Genomic DNA, 17,795 nt, shown 5'->3' on the forward strand with positions numbered 1-17,795 from the left:
AAACGAGAAAGAACCATATACATACATTGTATCAGTGTCAATTTCCTGATTTGATGTTAGACTCTATTAGGTAAGGGGTAACCGTTGGAAGAAACTGGGCAAAGGGCACAAAACCTATTTGGAACTTCCTGTGAATCTGTGAACTTACAATTATTTTTAAATAAGGTGCTTTTAAAAAATGTAAGTAAATTTTATTACATACTGAATTATATACGAAATATAATGCTTGGAAGATGCTTTAAATAACTATGGGCAAATAAATCAAACATGTTTGACAAAGCGTTGGTAATCATTACAGATGATGGGTTCTTGAGGATTCACTGCGTTATTCTTTCTACTTCAAGCAAATTTGAAAATTTGCATAATGAAAGGTTTTTAAAGGAACATTTTCTTCTCTTCACTTTTACTATCAACAGAAAAGATGAATGAGGGGCGCCTGAGTGGCTCAGTGGGTTAAAGCCTCTGCCTTCGGCTCAGGTCATGATCCCAGGGTCCTGGGATCGAGTCCCGCATCGGGCTCTCTGCTCCGCAGGGAGCCTGCTTCCTCCTCTCTCTCTCTCTGCCTGCCTCTCTGCCTACTTGCGATCTCTGTCAAGTGAATAAATGAAATCTTTAAAAAAAAAAAAAAAAAAAAAAAGAAGAGATGAATGAATGGTAAATGTTGTAAATATCTGATGTCATAAATAACAACTATGCATTTACTTATATGCACACATAGTCTCTCATATTCCGAACACTTAACTTTTATAACAAATGAAATGGACATATGGTATCTCTGTAATGAGAATGTTTGTGTTTTAGTCCTAGATCCAAAACGTCTACATGTGACCTGTACCAACCACTTCATCTAAAAATTAGGGCTGATAATAACCCTCTAAATGTTGTTGAAAGGATTGAATTAATTAATACATGGAAAGTATTAAAACCAAGGCTAGGGGGCACCTGGGTGGCTCAGTGGGTTAAAGCCTCTGCCTTCGGCTCAGGTCATGATCTCAGGGTCCTGGGATCGAGCCCCACATCGGGCTCTCTGCTCAGCAGGGAGCCTGCTTCCCTTCCTTTCTCTCTCTGCCTGCCTCTCTGCCTACTTGTGATCTCTATCTGATAAATAAAACCTTAAAAAAAAAAAAAAAACAAGGCTAGGACTTAATTATTGGTATCATTGGTGATTAATAAATGAATTATTTATTAATTCAACTTTATGTAAATAACATAATATAAATAAAATATTAAAATTCATATACAAATATAATATGAAATATTATATAAATATAAAATAAAATTTAAAATAAAATAATAAAATAACAATTTATTTATTCATGAATAATAAATGTTCAGCTAACAGACTAATATTATTAACCCTACTATTACTACCAAACCTGTAAATCTTAGATAATAAAATTAATCATTTTAATAAATGTTAACTGTTACCCAAGGGCCCAGATGAAGTGCTTTCAAGTAAGAAACTCCTTTATGCCAGAGCAATCATGGACTCTTTCTAGAATATAAAACCCCAGCAGTAAGGGAAATTTCTTTTTGTTTATCTGGTAGCTTCTCACCCCCACCTCAATCCCCATATATTCTTCTAGGCATTTTGGTTGATGCTTTACTGTAAAAAGGGAGGAAAATACACAGTAGGGAAGATAAACATTAAGATAGTACCTGCTCCCCAATAGGTCGGCTCCCTGCTCCAGCAGGGACTTGTGGTAGCTGCGAGGTGACAGCGTGGTGTGTTACATCAGAGCGAGAGCCAGCTCGGCGCTGCAGGGATGGACGTCTCAGAATCTGGAATAAGAAAATGTGAAGAGACCTGTCTAATTATTTGACTCATATATATATCCCCATTCAGCCTTAACCTAAAACTATCCACCCTATCATCAACTATCATTAAAAAAAACTTCATATTCATTAGTCATCTTCACAAAACTTACAGATTGGACACTTTATATTCACCATGCCTCATACACAACCTTCACAAGAAATATGTTACAGTAATATCTGTTTTTATGTAAGACATACTAAAAGAATTTCTTGGGAGTCCTTCACACCATTAAAAAGCAACCTGTGAAATTTAAAAAAAATCTAATAACATTTTACAAAGAAAAATAAAAAATATACAAGTTACAATAAAGGGTATTTCCAGGTATAAGTTCAGTTTGAAGATAATCACAGTGGTTAAACATTAAGAGTTCTGGATCACACTTCCTAAGCTTAGGTCCCTACTTTTGTACTTTTTTTTTTTTTTTAAGATTTTATTTATTTATTTGAGAGAGAGGCAATGAGAGAGAGCATGAGCGAGGAGAAGGTCAGAGGGAGAAGCAGACTCCCCATGGAGCTGGGAGCCTGATGTGGGACTCGATCCCAGGACTCCAGGATCATGACCTGAGCCGAAGGCAGTCGTCCAACCAACTGAGCCACCCAGGCGTCCCACCTACTTTTGTACTTAACTGATCGATTAACTACGACATATTATTTCTTCTATGTCTCTACCTCACAGCTATAAAGAATGATGAAATAATACAGAGATACTGCCCACAAAACAGTACATTCTAAAATAGTTTAGAGTGCCTGGTGGCTCAGTCGGTTGAGTGTTTGCCTTCAGCTCGGGTCCCAGTCCCAGGGTCATGGGATTGAGTACCGCATCAAGCAAGGAGCCTGCTACTCCCTCTCCCTGCCACTCCTCCTGCTTGTGCATGATCTCTCTCTCTTTTCAAATAAATAAACAAAATCTTAAAAAAAAAAAAAGTCTAATTATTGTGAAAGGAACATAAAAATTATATTCTTCAGGATCAGTGCAGTTCTTTACACTTTTAAATCTGTTAAAACATCAGCATGTGACATTTTAGTATTTTCCAAATATAACCCATCTATTTTCTCTTAAAAGTGGATCATAAATGTTCAGATTAAAGGTGCTTTTCTTAATTAACCACATTTTTCATACTCATCCCATATTTCCCTATTTCAAAGTTTAACCAGGACTTTGCTTTTCCTCTTTCATTTCAATTACAAACATCTTATGTTAGTTAAGAGAATGGGAGACACTCTCTCTACCATAACCTCCTCGTATTCTTGGTCCTCCTGATTGTCATCTTCATTCTCATCATCTTCCTCATCTGGCTCAGGCAAGTCTTCATCATCATCTAGCTCAGCTAACAGAGTACTGGCACGACAGCTATCCAGGAAATCTAGAAAAGAAAACCAACAACCTTATTCTCGACATAATTAACAAAGCATTATAAGGTAACTGTGTACTGGTCTTACAAAACAAAGGTAAAATTCAAGAGACAAGTATAAAAACAACACTGACTGATGCCACCCTTCTTCCACCACCACAAATACAAAATGAATGTTGGTCACAAGAATGGTAGAAAACAAAACAAGATAAAGGATAACCACAAACTAAATCCAAGTCTACAAACTCGTAATGAAAAAGATCAACAATATGCACTGGGTTTAAAAATAACAATCCTATCACCAATGTCTGTATCAGCCACAGGAAGCATAACATGACTTCTGCCAAAAACTGTGTTAGGCACCAGATATATATACCTGTAAACAGACATGGTAGGATCTCCCATGGGATCAGTGGAGATAGTAGGGAGAGAGGCATTTAAAAAGTAAACAAATGAGGGGTGGCTGGGTGGTTCAATCGGTTAAGCATCTTTTTTTTTTTTTAAAGATTTTATTTATTTATTTGACAGAGAAATCACGAGCAAGCAGAGAGGAGGCAGGCAGAGAGAGAGTTGGGGGGGGGGAGCAGGCTGCCTGCTGAGCAGAGAGCCCAACGCAGGACTCGATCCCAGGGCCCTGAGATCATGACCCGAGCCGAAGGCAGAGGTTTAACCCACTGAGCCACCCAGGCACCCCAAGCATCTGACTCTGGATTTTGGATCAGGTCATGATCTCAGGGTCACGAGGCTGCGCCCTACACTGGGCTCCACATAGGGCATGGAACCTGATTAAGATTCTCTTTCTCCCTCTGTCGCTCCCAACTGGTCATGCTCTCAAAGAAAAATTTTTTAAAAGGAAAAAAAAGAAAAAGAAAATATATAAATAGAAACTGTAAACTACCATATAAGGGAAAAGGCAGAATAAAGTCAATCAGAGAGGCTGGGTTTAGCTACGTGACCTGGCAGGTTAAAGATAACAACTACTTTATGACACTGCCTATGTACTATAGACTAATATATGTACCATCTTTCATATTATCCATATTCCCTCACCCCCCACCCCATGAAGTCTGTGTCAGATAAACAGTCCCACACAATGAAGATGCTGACAAGCTGTTCTGCACGAGAACTGAAAATAGAAAGTAATAATGGGACTAAAACAGGAGTTTTACTGGATATGAAAAAAAATTTCTGTGAATAAAGACAATACACACTCTATATTCCAAAAGAACATTCAGAAGACAATTTATAATTACTTGGAAGAATCTTTTATCTGCAAACCTATGAAGAAAATATATATTTTTTAAATCTAATAATTACACAAGATTAAAATTCAATACCTTTTACTAGACAGTTAGTAGAAGAAAGAGGCCTGATACTATATTCAATTAGTTTCTAAGGCACACATTTTTTTTAACACTATAATATTCTGGAATCAGAATGTGTCTTACAAGCAATGGCAAGTCACAGCTAAATTGGCAGTATTTCTTCCTTAGTGACATAATTATAATTAATGGAATCTTAAATTTGATGAAATATATTATCCCTAAAACATGTTAAGGTGCCATCCTGTAATTTAGGACTGGTTCTCATGAACATAATGTGGTAGTAACACACACACACACACACACACATAATCAATTCCACTTTTGGCTAACTATCAAAGGAAAACAATCTGACTTTAGAGACTGAAATCCCATGTTTCACATGTTATAATTCACTGAAATCAAGGCTCTTTTTAAATCATGATCTTCTCTTTAGCAGAGCATAAGAACATTTAAATAGCTCCTTATTTCATAGATTTGATCGTATCACAGAATCGCGCCCCTCAAAACCTAACACAGTAAAAGTCTGCACACAGAAATCATTTTATAATGCAGATGTTCCTCTGATCCTTCACAGCAGCACCCTTAAAGAGTCCTCCAGTTTTAGAAATGTGAAAAAGGAAACTGTAATCTTCTAACAACAATTTTCAAAAGGCAACCAGTAGCCCTATTTAATATTCTTTCCCACTAGCATACCCATAAACTACTTAACTTTCACATCATCAATAAAGCCTAAAGTTAACATGTAACCAATGAGTAGAGAGAGGCAGAGGGGCTCCATGAGAAAAACCAGAGTAGAATATAGTTTATTCAATGAATTTACATACTCTGGTATAATCACCATCACCATTTTGCTACATACACATTTAACAGATAAGGCAGACGCAGAGAAATATGATGATTCTCTTAAAACCATAGAACATCAGATCCAATTTTTGGCTTGGAATAGGAGAGAACACATTCAGAGAAAAAAAGAAAACACATTAAAGTAAGATTTACATAAAATAGTACTTGAAATATTTGAAATTAACAAATTCAACATTTTTAAAAGATTTTATTTATTTATTTGACAGACTGAGACCACAGGTAGGCAGAGAGACAGGCAGAGAGAAAAGGAAGGGAAGCAGGCCACCGCTGAGCAGAGAGCCCGATGAGGGGCTCGACCCTAGGACCCTAAGATCATGACCTGAGCCGAAGGCAGAGGCTTTAACCCACTGAGCCACCCAGGCACCCCAACAAATTCAATTTTTAAAAAGAACAGGCAGGCGTCTGGGTGGCTCAGTCAGTTAAGCGTCTGCCTTTAGCTCAGGTCATGATCCCACCGTACTGGGATCAAGTTCCACAACAGGCTCCCTACTCCACAGGGAGTTTGCTTCTCCCTCTCCCCCTCCTCTGACTTGTTCTCTCAATCTCTCAATCTCTCTCCTTAAATAAATAAATAAATAAATAATCTTTAAAAAAAAAAAAAAAAGAACAAGCAATGGCATCAAGGATGTATGAATGTATGTATGTATGCATGGTAAAGGATATTCAACAACAGTAACGATGGAAGTGCAACCTTTTTGAAAGGCAATTCAGCCACAACTTCTTTTTAAAAAGTACCTTAAAGGAATACACAATAGTACAATTCAAAGATGCTGATTCCTAACAATGTTTATAGTAATGAAAAGGTGTAACTTAAATGTCCAAAATGGAGAATTTATTAAATAATGGTCATATAGTCAAACACTGTAGAAACACACTGAACAATGTGAAAATAATTTCACAATGTACTGAGTAAAAAGAGGTATCTGGAAAGATAATCCCTTTCTGGGGAAAGAAGAGGGGCCAGATACAGAGTCCAATCACCAATGGCTAATAATTTAATCATTCATGCTTAAGTCATGAAGCCTCTAAACACCTTCTCCCTCCACCCTGACAAATAGAGGATTCAAAGAGCTTCCAAACTGACAGACAAGGATACATCCATGGAATGGCAGAGTCCCCAGACTCCAAAGGCACAAATACTCTTGTGCTTGGGACCTTCCAGACCTCACCCTATGCAACTCTTCCATCTGCCTGTTCCTGAATTATACACTTCTTTTAGAAACAGTTACTCTAGTAAATAAAATGTTTTCCTGAATCCTGTGAGCCACTTCAGCAAATTAATCAAGCCAGAGCAGAGGGTCATGGAAGCCTCCAATTTATAGCCAGTATGTAGCACAGATGACAACCTGGACTTTCAATTCAGTGTCTGAAGGGGTGGGGAGGTGGTGTTATGGAACCAAGTCCTTTAACTATGGGACGTGACACTATCTCCAGGTAGTTAACGGTGCTAGAACTGAGTGACTGAGTTAAACTGTATGTTACCCAGGTAATAGTCTGAAAACTGCTTGGTATGGGAAAATTTCACAAACATCGGTAGTCAGCGGTGCCAGCAGTGAAGTGTTCTGTGAACAGAGTGTTCAGAGTAGAGGAGATACACTGGGGGAGTGTTTTTCCTCTTACATTATAGTATACAAAGAATATAACTTCACAAAGCTTATTAATCTCTTACACTTCTTTTCTGATAAAGATGTCAAATATATTCTTTTTTTTTTTTTTTAAAGATTTTATTTATCAGATAGAGATCACAAGTAGGCAGACAGGCAGGCAGAGAGAGAGAGGAAGGGAAGCAGGCTCGGTGCTGAGCAGAGAGCCCGATGTGGGGCTCGATCCCAGGACCCCGAGACCACGACCCAAGCCGAAAGGCAGAGGCTTTAACCCACTGAGCCACCCAGGCGCCCCTGTCAAATATATTCTAATAAAACTTCATTAGTGCACAAAAGGTAAAAAAGGAGGACACAAAAGTTCCTAGATGTCCGCTTATGATCAGATAATTTAATGTCCCCCATAGCACGGAGTTCTTTCATCTTATATGAAGATGCCATATCTTTAATAAGAGTGGATAATTATTTTCTAATTGACAGTTAAAAAAAACATAGCAGGAAAACAAACTAAAAGCATCACTATACAAATACCTAAGTATTTTAAACTATCACTTACCATATAAGGAATATTCTGCTTCCTGACCTGTGTCACTCTCACTGGAGGTTGACGTGAGGCTGGTAGTTAAAGTATTACTTAAGGACTGACCAACTGATAAAACTGTTGTTGCTGTGGCTACATTGCTGCTGCTAGTCACACTGGATGTTGACATTGTCACTGTTGATGTGGTACCAGGTGTGGTCAAATTGGGAAAACTCTGAGCACCCATAAGAGGAGAAGCTAAAGATAAAAATGAAGCAAATCAGTACAACTGGTGGGATTATATAAACCTAAGAAAAACTAGGTTATATATTTAGAATGAGATCATGAAACACTAATTATTAAAAGGCTGAAAAGCAACAACTTTGGGAACCCAACTGAAATCCAACTAGGAATCCTTGTTTGTATAGCACTGTTATTTTTCCAAAAAATTAAGCCTCGCTTTTTTAAAAACTGAAACAGGCAATGAACTAATTCCCAATGACATTTTCCAAAGGAATTACTTTAACCCATTAGCTTACGTTAAAATTAAACACCTTCCAGAAGCTAGTATCAATTTAGGACCTAAGGAAAAGTTAAACCAGTGTGATGCTCTGATTTCAGTTGACGATAACAATATTTAATAGTCATCTATTATCCTCATGCAGCTGAACTTAACAATTATTTTAGAAGAGTGAAAAACAGAAGTGTGTTACTGTTTTATCCTTCCGGATTAAGAGGTTCTTTATCACATATGATCTGAATTCTTAAGAGATCATGATTCTACAGAACTGCAGATTCCTGAAGTGCTAAATCTGACGTAGTTGTATATAACACGGTTAACGATCTAGTTAAAGACTGCAGCCAGAACCCACTGAACAAGAAACCCTACTGTGCATCCCTCCGAGTGGAAAAACCATTGGGTTCCATAAGGAAAAGCTCACTTACTTGCTGTGCTCATCACATTCCTCCCCAAAGTATTAGTGTTGTTATCACTGCTGCTTCGGCTTAGATTCATGTTGTTCGTGGCATTAGTCCGTGCTATGTTTGCCACTCTCCTTACAAAACTCTCCAAGCTAGATGTTTCTCTTGAGGACAGATTAGGTACACTTGCACTAGAGCTCATAGGGGCCCCAGCAGCCAACAAAGAACTCACTGACAGTCTGTTACTTGCTGAAGAGCTAAGGGGCCGTTGTGAAGCTGCTTCTTTATTAGTTAACTCAGACACTGAACTAACATCAGGAGAACTAACACTAACAATGCCCATGGATATTGCACTAGACTCCCCAGGAGTGCGAACAGAACTATCAGGACCTAACTTTCTTTCGGCATTTTCACTTCCCGTTTCCGCTGTTAAGGTGCTGGTGCTTGCACTGGAAGATGACCCTACTTCTGTTTGAGGGACGTTTTCAGCAGATGAAAGAACAACAATTGGTTCATGGACATCAGCTCCTGAAACTATACTGTGTTCCATTACAATTTCTGATCTCCGTTCCGTTTTGGTCGAACCCAAGCTGATGTCGCTGCTACTGGCCACGCTACACACAGAACTGCTGCTTCCTTTTCTACTTGAGGAGCCTGCAGCAGCAGAGGTCTTGTCTGGACAGTTGTTTTTCACCAAGCTGCTCCATGATTGCGTTGTGCCTGAAACAGTGGATGAAACAGGTTTGGGTGATGCCACTGTATCAGGGTCGTACCCTGGTGCAAGCTTGAGGTCAAATTTTCCTTCTGCGCCCATACGGTAAGAGTTTGAGCCACCAGCATCCCAGGTGACATCAATCCAGCCTGGAAAGGGACAGGAGTTTGTGAGACCCAGCAGAAAGCAGAGAGGAGCGTGTCAGACAGTAGCTCCACAATATGGGATCAGCTTTTCATCACTGCTGTACTTCTCTGAATTTCTATAGTCATTTAAGGTCTGCCAACTAAAATTAAATTCTTCCTTTTATTTCTCTTATTTCTGAACTGCATGCTCTGCTGATATCTGAAAACAACGTAAGGGTCATGTTTACATCTATTGGGGTGTCTTTTAAGGGGAAGAACTATGAAAAACTGTAAAAAGACTTCTACAAATGGTGATATACTACACCTTCAGTTAAGTACAGATGATATCTAAATAAAAGGTTTTTTAATTGCTAAATGTGATTATGTGGTTGAATGTTCTTTTTAGAAAAAAGTTCTGACTTATCATTAATTTTTATGTTTGGGCTAAATTCTAATAATTGACAAACAAAATATCCATATATTACTGTACAAATTTTGGGTCACCAGCTCAAAATAACATTAAGTTAGCATTTCGGTTGTGTTCTCAAAGTTCAGTGGTTACTTGATTTTCTTATGATTAAGTTTAATATATTTGAATAAGCACAGAAAATTCTAAAAACAAAATGTTTAAAGTATTGCTAGGCTCTTTATTAGAACCTATAAGCTAAAGCTAATAATGTGCAAAGAACTAATGAACATGATATTCAATGTATATTGACTCGTACTTGTAAAACAATACTTGTTCTTTTTAAAAAACAGTAATTAAATTCCAAAAGCAGTAAAACAAATTGCCTAGCAGAATGGAAAATAATAAAAATTTTACAATCTTAGTTTAGAGTTATCAGCTAACTACTTCAGGGAAAACATAACACATAAAAATACATGTATTTGTAAAAATACAACACGTTTAAGCTTTTCTAAAGTCTGAAAGTACTTCACCCATACACACAAGTACTCCCATGCATGCGCACACATGCACACACACATAACAAATTCATATATGTTTATGATGAGACTCAGAGGGGTATAAGTAATACTGAATCACCTGTGGGGATTATCTGCATAGGAGTTCTATGAGAGAAAAACCAACAGCCCCAAATCTACATAATCTAGTTTTGATGAAATTTCAATTGCTCCCATTTATTCCATATGCTGAAATAAGTTCGGAAGAACCAACATTTAACCATCTCTTCTGCAACATGGAACAGTGTGAATAAAGGAGAGGCTCAAAAACATCTACCAATTCCAAATAAAAATAGCATTATAGTATATTAATTGGCCCAAAAATATGCTGATAATTTATTTATTTCATAGCAGTCATCAAGATCTGTAAATGTATGTTCATCTGTTTCACTCAGAAGGCAGGAAATCATACTTTTTTGGTGACCATTGTTTACATGAAATCTAACAATTTACCAAAAATACTAGTACATGGTAGGTACTCATTTTTGTGGAACAGATGGGGGGGAAAGGGTATTTCCACTGACACATAGATTCTTTAGAAAGGAAAGATATTTGGGGTACCCAGGTGGCTCAGTTAAGCATCCAACTCTTGATTTCAGCTCAGGTTGTGATCTCAGGGTTATGAAATTGAGCTCCACATCAGGCTCCACATTGGATATGGAGCCTGCCTAAGATTCTCTCCCTCTCCCTGTGCCCCTCCCCACCAAAAGAAATGGTTGGTTTACTCAGTGGAGTGTGTTCAGTCAGTGGAGTGTGTGATTCTTGATCTTGGGGTTTTGAGTTCAAGCCCTACATTAGGTACAGAGAGTACTTAAAAGTAAAATGTTAAAAATTTAAAAAAAGAAAGAAAGGAAAAGGAATGGTTGGTTTACTATTTGAAAGCTAAGCACTTTCACTAACATAATGGTTTCAATATAAGACTCAATATGACCAGCCAACTTGGTCAGCTGAAACTCTACATTAATCCTGTTAGCCAAAAAAGCTTTTCTTATATACTAAATTCTAAAATTAAGATTCCCATTTTCCTAGGCAGTCACTTCAGCTGACTCCAGCCTGAGAAAAATAAACTGCATTCATATACCGCTAGCTAGCCCACACACTTAAAAGCCAAAACAAACAATTTAGAATATTAACTAAGTGTCATTAAGATGTCTAAAAACATTTAAAATTTCTGGGTGGAGTGGTACTACTCTCCTCTCAACTATTATTGGTTTTTATGAATTTGGGCAGTTATATCTTTGCTCATTCACTGTAAACCTGCTATAATGACAACAATTTAGTTACCGTATAACTGCACAGAAATGGATTAAGTAGGTCCCTTGGGTGGCTCAGTTGGTTAAGTGCCTGCCTTCTGCTCAGGTCATAATCCCAAGGTCCTGGGGCTGAGTCCCACATTGGGCTTCCTGCTCAGCGGGAAGTCTGCCTCTCCCTTTCTTTCTGCTCCAATCCCCTGCTCATGCTCTCTCTCTCACTCTAATAAATAAATAAAATCTTTTTTTAAAAATGCATTAAGTAAAAAAAAGAAACTCATGAAAAAAAAAATGCATTAAGTAGTAAGATGATACAAGGAAGAGAATCTCAAAAACCATAAAATCAAGAATGTATTTAGGTAAATAAATGCCTATATCACGTAGAACATGAATATATCAAGATACTAAGTATTAGTCACTCTCCTAAGCACTGTCACCTTTATTATAGCTCTTCAGATTTCTGGTTTAAGTTAAGAATATGAACATTTTACTCCTTTTTGTTCTTAATGCCAAGCAAAATTCTTAAGAACACACTACTGGCTAGGCAAATCATCTACAAATAAATCAACCTTTTGAGTATTTGTAAGAAAAAACACTAGGCATTTTAAGTTGCTTCTGGGAATTTAGAGCAATTTATTAAGTGGGTATGAATTTGATTTAAACAACAACCCTTACCTTATAAAATATCAAAGTTTAAAATCCAAAGAAAAGGTAGTAGACTGAGAAACGTTAGGAATGTTATTCTATAACCTATTAATAAACGAAAAGGTTACGATTCTTTATCTATGCTTTATTAAAAAACAGTTGCTAAAAATGTTAATGCTTTCTTTTCTACATGACTTATAAAAGAATAAAAAATTACTGCCTCATTCCTATCACGCTAACAAAAAAAGCCTAAGAAATTAAAGATCAATGAAAACTTATGAATAATAGACCAAAAAACCAGCAGAAAATGTGTCATTAGACACAACTTATACTAACTTATTAATCACTTTAGAATATTAGCAGTAAGTTCTAAATCAAAACAGAAATTAAAATTTTTCCTTAATTCTAAATAAATGGTTTTTCCATTTTTAATGTGAAATCAATACAGTTCTATAGAGTGCTGGGACATTTATACAATTTGTAAACTATCCCAAAATAATGAAAAATACTTTGTTATTTAAGTACTCCATTCCTAACACTAAAATGCTAAGTACCTACTCACCATTATGCAGTTCCCCTGTGACGGTACCTTCTCCTTGTGGGCTGCCATCCTGATCTCTCCATTTCCAATCAAGGCCTCTAATCACACGAGCCCCTGGAACCATGTATTTTAGAACCTGGGAGCGAACTAGACGTCTCTGTCTTCTAAGATTAGCTTCTGCTTCCTTAGCTGCTTTCCCTGTAAAGTAGAAATTCAAGAAATATAAACAGGTCATATCTTGTAAAGAGAACTTTTTCAGTAAGTTAAAACCCAGCTTCATCTCTTTACCTAGCTGGTCTTCACATACTCCATTTACAGTGCCATAAAGTTCAAATCCAGAGAGTGACAGGTAGTGGGTTTGTCCACTAGCATTTTTCCCCATCTGTTTAATTCTCACGTGTCGCCAACCTTGTTTCTCATCCTTCGGTGGATCGAGAGGCCAGGTTGCTGTTGACCTGTGAATGTGTTAGGGAAAAAATGGTGTAATGTTTTAAAACAGATGAAAAGGATGTTTAAGGTGGGGAAGATTTTTTACATAATAGAGACCAACAGAAAAAATAAACAAACTTCCACATTCAGTCTGTTACTGAATTCCAGTTTGTTAAGTTAGAATCAAGATATCAAAGGAGAAAATCAGACATCAAGAAATTAAGTTAAAAATGAAATGTTTAAATGTGTACGATTAATGTCTCATAACTTTAAATGATTTATGATCAATAAAAAGAAATGAAGACAAGAAATAAGAAATTTTAAGAGTAACAAATATGCCTATGATGAAAAAGATTTTTTTTAATTCTTGCAAAGTTTAAAATAATATATTAAAATATTAAATTTAAAGCCTGAAAATATTATCTATTAATTCAAATATTAAGGAGTTCTCTTCATACTACATGAAATGCAGAAAGTAATTTAACTCTATGCCCTATTCCCCTCAAAATGTGCCACACTGTTCTATTAAAACTTAGCAGGACTAATTTTTAGAAATACAATACTTTTGGGGGACCTGGGTGGCTCAGTTGGTTGAGTGTCAGACTCCTGGTTTCAGTTCAGGTTGTTATCTTGGGTCCATGGGGTTGGCAGCATTGACCCCCGTGTTCAGCATGGACTCCTCCCTCTTCTGCTCTCTCTGCCCCTTCTGCACGCACACTCTCTCTCAAATAAAGTTTTTTAAAAAGAATATAATACTTTGTTTTTAAAATATATATATATGACCAATATATAAAATTTAGAAAAAGAATATAAAAATAAGAAAAATTTAAAAGTTAGCCATATTTCTTTAAGCAGAAATAACTACTGTTAATCTGTAGAATATACACATGTCATGTATATATATGGAAAGTTTAGTAAAAAACTAATTCCATTTTTTGTTTTTATTAGTATACTATATCCGGCTCAGGTCGTGATCTCAGTTCAGAGTCCTGCGATCAAGCCCTGCATCGGGCTCTCTGCTTGGTGGGGAGCCTGCTTCCCCCCGTCTCTCTCTGTCTGCCTCTCTGCCTACTTGTGATCTCTCTCTGTCAAATAAATAAATAAAATCTTAAAAAAAAAAAAAAAAAAGGGACGCCTAGGTGGCTCAATTGGTTAAGCGTCTGCCTTTGGCTCGGGTCACGATCCCAGCATCCTGGGATTGAGTCCCACATCAGGCTCCTTGCTTGGCAGGGAGCCTGCTTCTCCCTCTGCCTCTGCCTCCCATTCTGCCTGCCTGTGCTTACTCTTTCTTTCTGACAAATAAACAAAAATCTTAAAAAAAAAAAAATCTTAAAAAAAAAAGTTCTGGAAAAATTATCATTTCAAAGTTTTAATACCTAAATTATAGTACCAAATGATTTTTTTTAAGATTTTATTTATTTGTGAGATAGAGAGCAGAAGCAGGCGAGTGGAATGCAGAGGGAGAGGAAGAAGTAGGCTCCCTACTGAGCAAGGAGCCTGGGATCATGACCTAAGCCCAAGGCAGCCACTTAACCAACTGAGCATCTCAGGCATCCCTCCAGTGATATTTTTAAAAAGAGAAACTTGCTTTAATATTTCACAAAGAAGAGAGCTCTAAGAGCATACAGTCATAAAAATAAACAAAGCTCTTTACTCAGTTTTTCAATTTGCAAAGACTCCTCAACTAACCCTGGTTCATTGAGACTGCAGTCATCAACATGGGTATACAAAGAAGTCCAGTTCTGTCCATCTTTGGATACCTGGAAAACCCAATTTCTCAGGGCAGACCTTCCATAACCACGAGCATGACGAAGTGTATATGCTGATGGTATCACCCAGAGACCCAGATCTATGGCAAACCAGGCATTCTTATCGTCATTGCTATGGCAATTTAAAGCTGAATTATCACGACTTAGTATGTCTTCTAAGCGGCCATATGGTAGATTTCTTCCTTCTGATGATGTTACTACTACAAGTCCATAAGCAGCTGGATTTACCCATTCATATGCAGTTCTAAATAAAATAAAAAAAATTAGTAGTTAACACTATTAAAATAACTGCAATATATTCATACCAGTTTTCCACATAAAATCATATTTTTTAAAATTCTAAAATTGACAATTTATTTTTTCCTCATAAAAAGGAACTGAGTTAGTCTTATGTTTAAGCTATAAGACAAAATTCCTTAAAGTGTAAGATACTCAGAGTGGTTAATAATTTTATTCTACCATCTAGAATTCTTTTTCCAGGTGAATATTTTCACTCTACATTAAAGAGCATGACTTACTTCGCATTTGTCCCAATCCAGTAAATGATTCCATTTTCATCAAAATCATGCTGGTGCCGAAATATAAAATTTTGGCCTTCTCTTAATTTCCGAACAAAGACAAATGAAGATCGGTCAAAATCGTACCACTGCTTTGCTACCTATACCAAAGAGAATATGGGAGACACTCACCTTAATAATGCTATTTTCAAATGCACTGCCCACTTTTCCCTCTCCTTTAATGTGATTATTTTTTTAAGAGTTTATTTATCTACGAGAGAGAGAGAGCATGGCAGGGGTGGGGTGGGGAGGGTGGGTGCAGAGGAATAAGCAGATGCCCCGCTGAGCAGGGAGCCCAATGTGGGGCTCAGTCCTTGGACCCTGAGATCATGACCTGAGCTGAAGGCAGCCTCTTAACAGAATGAGCCACCCAGGTGCCCCAATTTGACTTATTTTATCCCAACAATTACTCATTAAAGACTACATGGGGAAAATCCTACAGTGGGCTCCATGCTCAGCAAGGTGGCTGCTTGAGATTCTCTCTCTTCTTCTCCCTCTGCCTCCTCCCCACTGCACATGCACTCTCTCACAAATAAGTAAATCTTTAAAAAAAAAAAAGAATATTTGTGGGAAAAAAAAACAGAAAAACTCAAATTTCTACAACCAAAGTATCCACTATTAATATCATAGAGTATTTGTTTACTCCATTATTTCAACAGACAAGGTAAAACAACATCTGATCATACTGTACCAAATTTTTTTTTCCATATTGGTCTTTATACATTTTAATAGCTATATAATATTCAAATTAATGGAAATAATTATCAGCTTGACAGACGTTTTATTGACTGGCATTAAGGTTTTGTTCATGATTTTAGTATCACAAATGTCTCTAATAAACCTCTTAATGAAGAAAGCATTTATAGTGCATAAAGATTATTTTCTTAAAATAGAGTACAAAAAATGGAATTACAAGGTCAAAGTGCATTACCATAACTCTGCATACGTACTTCTGCAACTTCTTTTCTAAAGGGTTAAACCCCATAGCAGAGAATGCCTATTTCACCATGGCCTTGCCAGAAACTCACCATTTTTAAGAGATACTGTTCCAGAGATTCAACTGTAGCCAGGGGTTCCATCTTCAACATCCTGCCAGTCCTATCTATCAATGCGGTTTCACCAGGTGCACGTTCCAACCGAAATCTTAATCTTCTTGTAAGTATCTGTGCAAAAAATGATAAGAGTGCTTCAGAAAGTACCTTGTTTTTCTCTTAGAACTGTAAAAATGAGAAACATTCTCAATAGTAACTGAAAATTGTAAGTTATAGTATAACCCTTGAAGAAGGACCAATGTCTGTTTTCTATTAATTTTTTTTTTTTTAAAGGACCACTGGGGGGCACCTGGGTGGCTTAGTCAGTTAACTGTCCGGCTCTTGATTTCAGCTCAGGGAATGATCTCAGTGTCATAAAATCAAGCACCACATCAGGCTCCATGCTCAGCACAGAGTCTGCTTGTCCCTCTCCCTCTGCTCCTCCCTCAGCTCTTCCTCTCTTTCTCTCTCAAATAAATAAATAAATAAATAAAATCTTTATAAATAAATAAAATTTAGAAGGACCACTGAACAAGTGATACTGGCTTTCAAGAAAGAAACAAAGTTAACAATGTACTTAGAAATTTCTAAACAACTTCAAATACACATGGTTTAAAGAAATCGTAAAACACTGTAACAGAAGTACTGCATTCCTTACAAGTTTCAATTTCCAGTAAAGTTATGAAGAGTAGCTCATTATTTAGCTAATTTATTCCTTTATTTTTTTAATCATTCTTTTTTTTTTTTTAAGATTATTTGTCAGAGAGAGAGAGAGAATACAAGCAGGGGGAGCGGCAGGCACAGAGAGAAGCAGGCTGCCCACTGAGCAGGGAGCCTGATGGCAGACTAGATCCCAGGACCTTGGGATCATGACCGAAGACGAAGGCAGGCACTTAACCAACCCAGCCACCCAGAAGCTCCTAATTTATTCCTTTAAAGACAGAATATATTAAATAATCTATGGCTAATGAACTTTTTAGGTAGGCTTTATGCCCAATATGGGGCTCAAACTCACAACCCTAAGATCAAGAGTCGCAGGCTCTACCAACTGAGGGAGCCAGGCTCCACTACTGCTAATAAACTTTTAAAAATGCAAGAAAGGGCGCCTGGACAGCTCAGTTGGTTAAGCATCTGCTCATCAGGTTATGATCCCAGGGTCCTGGGATCAAGCTCCCTGTGGGACTCCCTGCTCAGCAAGGAGCCTGCTTCTCCCTCTCCTGCCTGCTACTTTCCCTGCTTGTGCTCTGTTTCTGTGTCAAATAAATAAATAAAATCTTTAAAAAATAAAATAAAAATATAAGATAGCTTCCAATCCAATCCATTTTATTAAACAAGTATGAAACTAGCAATTTTAGGTCGTTTTCACTGCTGT

General features: G+C 37.1%; 1 protein-coding gene across 8 annotated transcripts in view; it reads right to left on the reverse strand.

The window, feature by feature from the left end:
• The window catches only part of HECTD1 (HECT domain E3 ubiquitin protein ligase 1), a 96,934-nt gene that overhangs the window by 20,470 nt on the left and 58,669 nt on the right, over window positions 1–17,795 (reverse strand). For 2 of the 8 annotated variants that reach the window (XM_080809053.1, XM_080809049.1), the window contains exons 20-28: window positions 16,421–16,555; window positions 15,354–15,493; window positions 14,756–15,079; window positions 12,926–13,092; window positions 12,659–12,835; window positions 8,426–9,121; window positions 7,517–7,738; window positions 3,049–3,182; window positions 1,660–1,782 (exon numbers count right to left, since the gene is read on the reverse strand). In XM_080809053.1, coding sequence (XP_080665179.1) covers window positions 1,660–1,782; window positions 3,049–3,182; window positions 7,517–7,738; window positions 8,426–9,121; window positions 12,659–12,835; window positions 12,926–13,092; window positions 14,756–15,079; window positions 15,354–15,493; window positions 16,421–16,555 — 2,118 coding nt within the window. Of the gene's footprint in view, window positions 1–1,659; window positions 1,783–3,048; window positions 3,183–7,516; window positions 7,739–8,425; window positions 9,263–12,658; window positions 12,836–12,925; window positions 13,093–14,755; window positions 15,080–15,353; window positions 15,494–16,420; window positions 16,556–17,795 lie in introns of all 8 variants that reach the window. The other 6 variants (XM_080809052.1, XM_080809048.1, XM_080809051.1 and 3 more) reach the window with 4 other exon arrangements.

Source organism: Martes martes (assembly GCF_963455335.1).
Source record: "Martes martes genome assembly, chromosome: 7".
NCBI classification, from domain to species: Eukaryota; Metazoa; Chordata; class Mammalia; order Carnivora; family Mustelidae; genus Martes; species Martes martes.